This window comes from Calypte anna, chromosome 3, assembly GCF_003957555.1.
Source record: "Calypte anna isolate BGI_N300 chromosome 3, bCalAnn1_v1.p, whole genome shotgun sequence".
NCBI classification, from domain to species: domain Eukaryota; kingdom Metazoa; phylum Chordata; class Aves; order Apodiformes; family Trochilidae; genus Calypte; species Calypte anna.
This window is the reverse complement of record NC_044246.1, coordinates 109,266,660-109,277,351: the sequence shown is the minus strand read 5'-3', so window position 1 is coordinate 109,277,351 and position 10,692 is coordinate 109,266,660. Positions and strand designations below refer to the sequence as shown.

Here is a 10,692-nt window from a genome sequence, read left to right as displayed (position 1 = left end):
TTAAGGTTGGTGAGAAGCAACGGTGAGAAGGAGAGGGTAAATGAGTGGCTAAAGTGCTGAAATATGGCAAAAGCCAACAACACTCTTGTGGCTCACTAAGGAGCTCCAACATTTATTATATCTGTTCTGTTATTCCCAGATGTGCTGGAATAAAACTCAATAGAAGTCATATATAGGTCTTTTTCTTGGATCTGGTCTACACAGTCCAACCACCCAAGTTGGGAGATCTACAGAAGCAGCTCATCTTTTCTTATAAGAAAGCAGAGGTGACATGATGATGTGTCCTGGATTTGGGATGCAGTCGGGATGTTTCTGGGAGCTGGGATCAGGGAGATGGCCCCATTTACCTCTTACTTCCAGGATGTAGCCCCTTGCAGAGCAAATGTTCCTCTCATTGACCTCTGCAAGCTCTAGCATTGATCCTTCCCAACATGATGAACGTAGAAATCACACTGTAAAAATTACTCCATGTAGTAAAATCAATGCAAAGATGAAGAAAATCCTACAACTTTTGTGATTTCTGTGGGAGACTGGACTAATTAGCTCAAGACCAGCTGTCAATATGGGAATATAAACATTTTCTCCTATTGATTTGGCCAGACTGGAGAAAATATTGCAGTGTTTCCATCCTTAGGGGTATCATAGTGATCCCTGCAAGCTGCTTGAATTCCTTGGCAGCAAAGCAGCAAGAAAACAAAACCTTCTATCCCTTAGCATGGATATAATAATGGAAATCCACATCCTTGCAGGGACTGAAGGTCTGATTATGTTTCACGAAGGGGCTCTGATATATGTGGTTGGAATTGGAAAGCATGGCTATGGGGGTGAGAGCTTTGAGCAACATGCCACAGCTTGATTATTCACACCAGAGCACATCAGAAGAGACTTACACAGACTTTTTTTTTCATTGCAGGAAAACACTGCCAATAATGGAGCTGCAGTATTGGCAAGGGAGGAACCAGTTTCCATGGTATGTGAGTACTAACAGACCCAGGGCCAATGTTTGGCCTGAGCTGGCTGTTGATTAGCAACATCTTTTAGAACTGAAATGTGGTTTTATCTACCAGTCCTTTATATAAAGGGCTGCACTTCACTCCAGATTTCCCTGTGCATTAAACTTCACCATTACTCTGCCATTACTGGTGTGAAGATAATATTTTTTCTTCCTCTCCTTTATTTTCCTTCATCCCCCCCCCCCCTTTTTTTTTTTATAAAATCCTATCACATGTTTCATTTTTAATCCAGATGCTGAAAAATTGCTCTTGAGACCAGCTGGTACATTAGTGAACACCCACTACAAGACATCAAGACATCTCCCTTTTTACCAGGCACCTTCTAAAGTGTACAGCATGACAGAGCTCCATGAAGCTGTGGCTGTGGGGGACTATGACCTGGTGGAAAAGATTTTGAGGGCAGGGCACTGTGACCCAAACCACAAGGATGCTGACTGGCACGACAGGACCCCACTGCACTGGGCTGCTGCAAGAGGTAAGAGCACTCTCTGCTGTGTTAGCACACATTTTAGTAAAAGATGATGCTGATTATAAGCTTGTTATGATGGCAGTTAGTGCTGGTGGCAGTCATAGCTTGTATCTCATCATTTTATCCCTAAAAAGAAAAGGAAAAATAAAATAGGACAACATTTTAAATAGGACCTTTGCTTCCAAAATAATTTATGGGTTTTCCATTAAAGTGATCTTTTATTTTTTTTTTTCAGTCACATGTGGATATTTACAATTTACACATTCTGTACATCTAGCATGTCTGCTTGTCCCTCACATTCTGAGAGATGATTTTGTACAGTGCAGGATTTAATTCTCATGAACCCCTGCACAAATGAGCAGAAAGTCAAACCCACTGTATTTGTACCAGCTATTTATCAAACCAACTAGCACAGTGTAATTACAGGGTGTTATACATTCCCCTTCCTTTATCCATGTGGTCAGATGAACAACACGGGCCCAGAGGTGTTTGCAGCTCCCTTTTTGTCCTTCACCATCAGAAACATCTGTTCAAGTCAAACACCCCTTTGCAGCCCTGAGCAGAGATGAATACAACAATATATAATGTATAGCTGGACACAACAGAAAATGAGAAACTGGACCTGTACTCCCCCCTGCCAGGGTGCTTGTTACATGTTAGGATCTCACATCGTGGCTTTTGTCTTTGCTCAGAAATCAAGTGTGTGATTTGCTGCTGTACACTGACACTCTGCTTTACTTTTGCCTTCATTACTTATTGGGCATCAGGAAAGGGAACTGAGAAGTTTAAGAAAAGCTGTTTCATGTATATATCCATAAATATACATAGATATTATATATGAAAAAGTTAATGTGATGAAAAATATAAATTGTCAAAGTCTGAAGCTGGGGGATGAGGAGTTGTAAATGATGTGGCTGTCTCTGATAAATCCAAAATGATAAGCACTGAAAACCATGGCAGGCAAAAAAAATCCCCTTTTCCAAAGCAACAATTTATTATGGAAGGATGGTGAGAGGGTGGCATAGCCTAGGTGTCCCTTTTTTTAATTCTTTAAGCAATTCCACAAGCTAGAAAAATTCGAAGGTTACTGAAAACAAGTAATTCCTCTATTTCCTGTCAATCATTCCTTTTAGTGAATTCGTTAACACATTTTCCATTTTTTTATATTTAAATTTTATTTTGCATTAAGCTAAAAACCAAAATGACACAGCAAAATAGACAATATATTGCTAATTGGCCAATGACTGACTGAGAAGTGCTGCTCAGAAATTTGTAAAAAGGTTTTGGTTGTTCAGTTGTTTTTGTTTGAGTTGTTTAGTGGTTTTTTTGTGTGAAATGCTTCTGGAAGCAGTCTAGTTTGGAAAAAATCTCTCATCTTTTTCTAACGAGTATCATTGATTACATTAATCACATGGCCAGGTGGTGGGTACCAATCCATCGTTATATGACTGATGGAATTACCATCAGCTGTGTGACTGCCTTCTGCATCCTGAAGGAATGACAACTGATGCAGGTGCTTCTTCTCCCCTAAATCAAGGGCAAGCAGAGCTGGTCAAGCTCCTGGTGGCTCATGGTGCCCGGCATTGCCTCCGGAGTGATGTGGGCTGGACCCCAGCTCACTTTGCTGCAGAGTCTGGGAGGCTGGGGGTGCTCCGTACCCTTCATTCCCTGCACGCTGCCATGGATGTGCCCGATCTCTTTGGCCACACTCCCAAGAGGTTGGCAGAAATCTACGGCCACCAAGACTGCTCCAGGTTCTTAGAAAGGTGAGTAGCAAGGGTGGGATCTCCTCTGGCAGCTGGGGGTGTCACAGCAGTGAGAATTAAACTGACTCCTATATATAGGACCTGAATAAATATGAGTGTGTGACTTATCTTTCCACCCAGAGCCTGTCGAAACCACCAAACACAAGCAGTAGGTAAGCTTGTCACCTGTTCTTTGTCACTGGGAAGGCATTCATTTATTCCACTGCCTTCTCTGGTTTGCCTCAGTGTGTTTTCACACTCATTAGCACTTCATGACATCATTGTTTTTGTAGGGATATTACAGTAGTGATTATTAAGCAATGGAGATGGAAGGAAAGGCTAACCCCCTTAGGGTGGTTACTACACAGGGTGAATTGTTTGAGAACAACCCTTCAGCTGTTGGTGTTAGGGTATGCACATCTTTTGGCTTTTCTATTAGTAAAGAACAGAACTATCCTTTTGTAAAAATCTTTTAAAAAAATTATTTTCATAATTATTTGAAATTATACCATTTGATCTGTTTAAAGGAAGTCCACATATGACTTCCAAGTTTTGGAAAAAACTCCTTATTGTCTCAGCTCTTTACAGTTCCCTCAGGTGCTCTTTCTAAGATTTGTGCTCCAGCCCCATTGCCAGCTCTGATCATGCTCCAGCACCTCAGTGTCCTTCCCTGTCATTCTGTGAGTACTGCTGTAGTTTTGCTGAACCTCTACAGCTTGTTGGTTCCTGCTGAAATGCTCCACGCCCACATTTTATCTGTACACAGCATCGGTGTCCTTCTGTGGGAAGACACCCTACACCATGCAAAATCCCTCTGTGTGAATCCCAAAAATACTTTCTGGGAGAGCCACAGGTCCTGGCTGTTGGGAAGCTGATGGAACCATTCACATTTAGGAAACCTTACAGGTAAAGCCTTGCTGTTATGGAGCTGATGTGCTGCAGACCCCCCTTCCTTCCACACAGAAGAACCAACTCTTGTTGTCCTTAGGCCTTCAAAACCAAGCAGCTGATACCTCAGCTTTGCTAATGAGGTTTTTTACTACCCAGACCCTATCTGGGATCAGCTCAGGTTTCCCTTCCTTTGTGAATGGGCCACTTTCTTCCAGAGGAAGTTTTTATCTTGTTCTCAGGCTTTGAATTCCCTGGTTTCTATATCAGAAGAGGTAAATATTACCTGTCCTGGAGAGCAAAAGGTCTGCAGCCTTGTTGCCCTGGGTTAATCATAGCCAGCAATGGGTGATCTATCCAGTGCTGTCATTTTTGCACTAATCTCACCATTAAGTGTTGCCAAATCTGTAACATTTGCTGTCTGTGTGGCTGTGGGTGGTGCTGGGACAGCAAGGGGGTGGTGAAGTGCCTGGGTGTTGCCCATGAGTGATGCCCATAGTGCTGCAGAGGTGGCCAGGTTTGCCAGGGTGATTAACACCCAGGTCTGAGCCAGCCAGGCAAGAGCTGAGGGTGACTGGTGGAGCTGATGGAGGGTTTTCTGAAGTGAAGGGCTGATTTAAGGTGAAAAACTTGACTTTCGGGTGTGCAAGCCTGACTCACCTTGCAGCTAAGGAGCATGGCTGGGAAAACCTAGTAAATGGGAAAATGCTTGGAGTGCCCAAGGCCTATGGGACATTTTATAAGACACACAAAGTCTGTGCAGTCCTGAAGGGGAAAAGGAAACTGCTAAAAGACTGGCAGGAGAGAGGAGAGGGGAAGGTGATGCATTACATGTTTTGGGTTTTGTTATTTTTTTTTTTTTTGCTGTGTCCAGTTCTTGGGTTCCTAACATGAGAAGGACATGGAGCTGATCAACGATGATCAGAGGGCTGGAACAGCTTTTGTATGGAGAAAGGGTGAAAGAGCTGGGTATGTTCATCTTGGAGAAGAGAAGGCTGTGGGGAGACCTTACAGGCTGGAGAAGACTTTGATCAACCTGATCTAGTGGGAGGGGTGTGTGCCCATGCAGGAGGGTTTGGAGCCAGGTGAACTTTCAGATCCCTTCCAACCCAAACCATTCTGTAATTCTGTTAATTCTCTAGCTGGCAACTTTTGTGCAGTTCCAGTGCTCAGCACTTTGCAGTGAGCAGCAGGTGGGAGCCAAGGTAGCATCCATCCAGGGTAAAACTCTTCTCATGCAAAAAAAAAAACCCAAACCAAACCAAAACAACTGATGCAAATGAAATGTTTGTTACTCAGCAGCAGCTGGGCTTTGAAGGCAGTTTCTTTGCATGCTCATGCAAACCTCAGTGAGTGGTACTGATACTCTGTAGCAGAATATTCCTAATATTTCCATATTATTAATATACACGTGCTGATACATCTTCTATTTCCATGCCTGTGGAAACAGCCCCCAGCCCAGGTAGAAGCTCTGAGTTCCTGCAGGCAGCAGCCCCTGGGGCCAGACACAGCATTTCAGGATCTCAGTGGTGCAAGAGGGGTCTGGGCTGGGTGTTTGGAAGTATTTGGATGCTCACAGCCCTGTTCAGATGTTTGTGTCAGCCTTGCATTTGGCACAGGCTGTTGTTTTTGAAATTGTCTCTTCTCTTTTTGCATGACAGGCAAATTATCCAAAACTGAGGGTGATGCTCTGTAACAAAATCTCCCTCCTATTTACATCCCAGTCCCACAAAGGCTGTGAGCTCACACCTGAACCATGGGTATCAGCTCTGGGACCTTTTGCATGCCTGAAATAGCAGAGGATAACTGTGATTATACTACAAATGCCAGTAACTCCTCCTGGTTAACTCCCAGTTTGCTGATGTGAGGAGGTGAAACTGTTGGATGAGGGTGAAGGCATCCAGTGGAAATAGTAAATAGTAGTGGTTTGGCTTAAAAAATGATTCCTGAGCTCCTGTCATGTTTTAAAAAAACAAAAAAGGACATGAATGCTCAGGTTCAGTTCTGTATTTGAAGGCCAAGTTTAGCAAAATTTCAGGGTTGAATTGGATTAGGATTAGATATTTTCTTCGGATTAAATATTTTCTGAAGTTAAAAGGTTTTCAATGAAGAATAACAATGTACAAGCCCTCCCAAATTTCAGTCATCTTCAGATCTGATGTTTTGGCATCAGGAACTATGTATTTTCAGGTCTATTTAACAGCACTCAAATTCTCAAAGTCAGTCTCTGAGAGCTTTTTCTTTCTAAAATTACATTTGCAGTGGTAAAAGCCTGATTTCACTGCAGATCCTTACCCAGTGTTTCCCACTTTAGCCCAACTCTCAGTGAGCACCTGGGGTGATGGATGCTGCAGGATTTGGGATGGACCTCAGTGTTTCCTCATGTGTTGCTGGCAGCTGTGTTTTGATCATATGAATAGATGATGCCCTGAGATGGGATGGGCATCCTGTAGGTGGACAACTCCTGAACAGTGGTGTGACTGTGCTGTCCTCAGTATCTGAAGTATCTGAAGTATCTGAAATATCTCAGTATCTGAAATATTTCAGTATCTGAAGTATCTCAGTATCTGCCCTCTTGCTTTCTTCCTCAGAGCAGAGGTGGAGAGCAGAAGCTATCTCAGGACAGCTGCCATGAAAGGAATCACCTTAGACCAGAGAGATGAAGACTGGGAACTGAAGAAAGAAGAGCTTGAGAGAAATCTACCATCTTCTCAGGAGAACTACACGACCTGTCCTCAAAATAAAAATAAAATTAAAAAAAAGAAAAGGAGGAAGCAGTAGTGTGCACTGACTATTTGGTGCCATGGAGAATTTGCAGTGCAGAGTGAAGATGCTGACAGTCCTCAAGTGCACCTGCAGGGGGAAATGTGGGTGAACAGGAGAAGCAGATGGACAGAGAAATGCATTTTGTGATGTACTGTAGTTACTGTAATTAATAGGGAGCAGGGAGAAGTGCTTCTCTCTGCCTGTGTGTCTATATTTATTAGATCTCAAGTATCAGAAACCCATATATGTTGTTTAGTTATTCTAATAATTCGATCCACTGAAATGTAGAAGTTTGCAGAAATGACAGCAGCTGCCCATATTGTCTGAGAGGGAAATGGTTTTGCTCCTGGTTGATTCATAAAAGTATCTGGGACTGTGGTTCTGCTCACTCTGGTGATGTTTGTCTTGCTTCTTGCTGGTCCTGAGTCAATCAGGAGACTCCATAGAGTCTGATAGCCTCTGGTGGTACCTTTTTCTTCATTTTGGTAGTGGTTTAGGTGTAGCTGCTTCTTGTGGCTGGAGAACAGATGTTGGTGTTGACCTTTCACTGGACACATGGGTCTAACATCCTGTAGGTACCATTCCTGGCTCAGCAGAAGGGAAAGCATGCTCTCTCATTGCCACTTTCAGACATCTGTGATTTCCAAGGCACTTGCCTCATTTTTAGCAGTGCCCCCTGTGCACTATGTCTGTGCTTATAGGAATACCATGGAATTGGTCCTGAGCTATCTCTTTGCTCATCAGCACTCTCCAGGGTAAAAGTAGTTACCCTCTGCCCCTCGTCCAGTGTGGGTCACTCCCATGGGCTGCAAGGATAACCCTGCTCCAGTGAGGGCTCTCCCATCAGCTGCAATCCTTCAGGATAATCCTGCTGCAGTGAGGGCTCTCCCATCAGCTGCAATCCTTCAGGATAATCGTGCTCCAGGAGGGCTCTCCCATCAGCTGCAATCCTCAGGATAACCCTGCTCCCGTGAGGGCTCTTCATCATATGCAATCCTTCAGGGCACACCTACCTACTCCAGCATGGGGTCCTTCCTGGGATGCAGGTGTATATCTGGATCTCCATCAGCCAGAGGGGTTAAAACTGTATCACCACAGGCTGCAGGTGAACAACTGCTCTGGCCCCTGGAGCATCTCCTCCCCTTTCCTCCTCTCTGACCCTCTTTGTTGCAGGACATGTCCTCTCTCTGCACTGACAGGTGGATTTTTGCTCTTTCTGAAACATATTTCCCAGAGGAGCCACCAACACTTGTGATGGGCTGAGCTGGGTCCTGGGGTGTGCCCATTGGAGCCAGCTGGAAGGAGCTTTCCTTGGCATGAGGCAGCCTTGACCTTCCCTCCCAGAGATTTCCATGGATCCTGCCTGGAGGCACCTGGCATGGACACTGCACAAAGCTGCTGCTGAGTCACTATGGTGTTAAAGTCTGGTTGTTGAATGCCACAGTTTGAAGGAAAACCACATTCTTCAGTGTTTTACCGAGCCACAGTCCACTGGTAAAATCAGATCTTGTGAATAAGTAAAAATAATGAGAAGGGACAGAGAGCAGGGGAAATGGTGTTTCTGGTTGAAGAGAGGCAGAGAGAGGGCAAGAAAGGCTGTGGTGAGAACTGGGATCTACACTCTGAGGATTTTGCTGCATTGCAGTTTGAGCATCAGTAACCAAATGGTGAATAACCATGCTTGCCACATTCACACAGAGGTTATAAACCAAAGCAAGGCAGGGATACAGCTTGTGGTATTCTAAAGCACAGGCACAGCAGAATCAAATGTAAACCACAAAACAGTTATGTGTTGTTTAATGAAGCAGTTTCCGTTAGAAAACACTAAAGCAACTTCAGATGGTTTCCAGGATTATTCTGCCCCTTTTCTTAACCAGCCCGTGTACCAGGTCTAAATTTCTTTGGTTTTGACAATAAGTCAACTCAAAGCATCATCATGTGTGAGATGAACCCCAGCTAGTGCTGGAGAGGAGAGAGAAGACCTCATCCTTGGAACCTGGTAGCAGTCAGATAAGGTAGAAGGGGTGAGCAGGGCATGGGGCAGAGGAGAGAGAGATCCAAGAAAGGTTAATTTTGGGAAGTGAAGATGGAGAGGCTATGAAATTTCTGCAAGGATTGTTTGGTAGGAAGCCCAGGTATTAATCTTGACTTTGAAACCATAGACCTGCTGAAAGCTCAGCAGCCCCTGGCCTGGACCTGCATCCCTACTCCCTGTGCCCTTTCTGCAGGGCACTCCTGGAGACACCTGAGCAGTGGCACCAATTCAGCTCCTTCCTTGTTGAGCTGCATTTGTCTTGAGTGAGTTAATTGCTTTCACAAGACTGATGCTCATGATAAGAAGCTTAAATACCTTCCTCTCTGCCCCAGGGTTTCAGGGTGTTGCTGTGGGAGAGGTTGGTTTCCTGGCATTGCCTGAGAGCTGCTTTGTGCTCTGCTGACAGAACAGAAAACATGGGGTTAGTATTTTTTTTTTAAGGTGTTTTTGTTCTTCTTTCCAGATATATGTCAGGAGTATGTAAATTATTTCTTTTATAAAAAGGCTTCAGATGGAGCCTCTGTGCTGAGGGGTGTGTGTGTATGATGACTCTAAATGAAAATATTACAGTAGCAGGACCCCCTGGCTGGGGTTTGGACTAAGCTCTGTGTGGGGACTGTGGCACCCTGGAATAGAAGGGTCTAAAAGAAGCATCTCAGATGGTGTTTTTAAAATCTGGAAAACATGGATCAAGGTGTTTTTTTCCCTATTGAGTCTGTGGTATGTGACCTTCTGAGGCCTGATGTTGCATGTGATGTATGGAGTGAGAAGGTTTTTCCATGGTGCTTTAATGAAAGTGATTGGGATTGTGGTGTAAAGGAATCATCTACACTGAGCTACAGGAGGGACAGAAGAAAGTGTGGGGATGCCTTTCCTTTCAATACCTTTCAGCTGGGAAAATATGTCCAGTGGAGTTTGTTTAAGATATGCCTTCACTGGGACATGGGAGCATAGAAGCATAGGTATTTTTTAGTTGAAAAGCAACCACTAAGACCATAAAGTTCAATGTTACCACAGCACAACTGAGTACATCACTAAACCATGCCCATAAGCAGCACCTTTACACAATTTTTATGCACCTCTGGGGATGGTGACTCCACCACTTCCTTGGGAATTCTGTTCCACTACCTGACTGCCCTTTCAGTAAGGATGTTTTTCTCACTCTCCAGTCTAAACCTCCCCTGCTACAGCTGGAGATCTTTTCCTCTTGTTCTGTTTCTTTATTCTTGGGAGAGCTTTATAGAGCTGGTGCTGGTGGGGGTTTTGGTGCTGCTCCTATTCAAAGCAGGGCAGGTGGATGAATGCAAATGTGCTGGGTATTCCCTTACCTGGTCTCAGTGTCAGTCCTCAGTATTTGCATTTCCCTTCTAAAGAGCTGTGTTGGTTGCCACAACCCATGCAGATGTTTTTGTGGGATGATCCCTGTTGGGATGTAGTGATTGTGCCATGATTGATGGCTGTTGGGGTTCAGGATCTGAGTTTTCCTTCCCCTCCACCCCCCATGAGAGTCACAGAGAGGTGTGCTCAGCAAAGCACAGCCAGGGGACTCCCTGTCCTCTTTCATCCCAGAGTCCAGGAGCTGCCAAAACTCAACCAAGATGCTGCAAACAGGAGGTCACTGTGATCCTCCACAGACAAAAAAAAACCCCAACCCTGATAGTTTTCTAATGAAGAGGATCATGGAATGGGGAGGTTGTTGCAGGAAAATCAGGACTTTGTATTAAAGATTTCAGCTGAAGCATGTAGAGGAAAAGGAAAAAAATAATTATGAGACCT

At 44.3% G+C, this 10,692-nt stretch overlaps 1 protein-coding gene across 1 annotated transcript; it reads left to right on the top strand.

The window, feature by feature from the left end:
• Positions 1 to 1,340: 1,340 nt before the first annotated feature.
• On the top strand, positions 1,341 to 6,896 carry ANKRD66 (ankyrin repeat domain 66). The gene is made up of 3 exons (XM_008499841.2): positions 1,341 to 1,488; positions 3,020 to 3,248; positions 6,707 to 6,896. The coding sequence occupies exons 1-3, from the start codon at positions 1,350 to 1,352 to the stop codon at positions 6,894 to 6,896; spliced, it is 558 nt and encodes a 185-aa protein (XP_008498063.1). The 5' UTR covers positions 1,341 to 1,349.
• Positions 6,897 to 10,692: the final 3,796 nt, after the last annotated feature.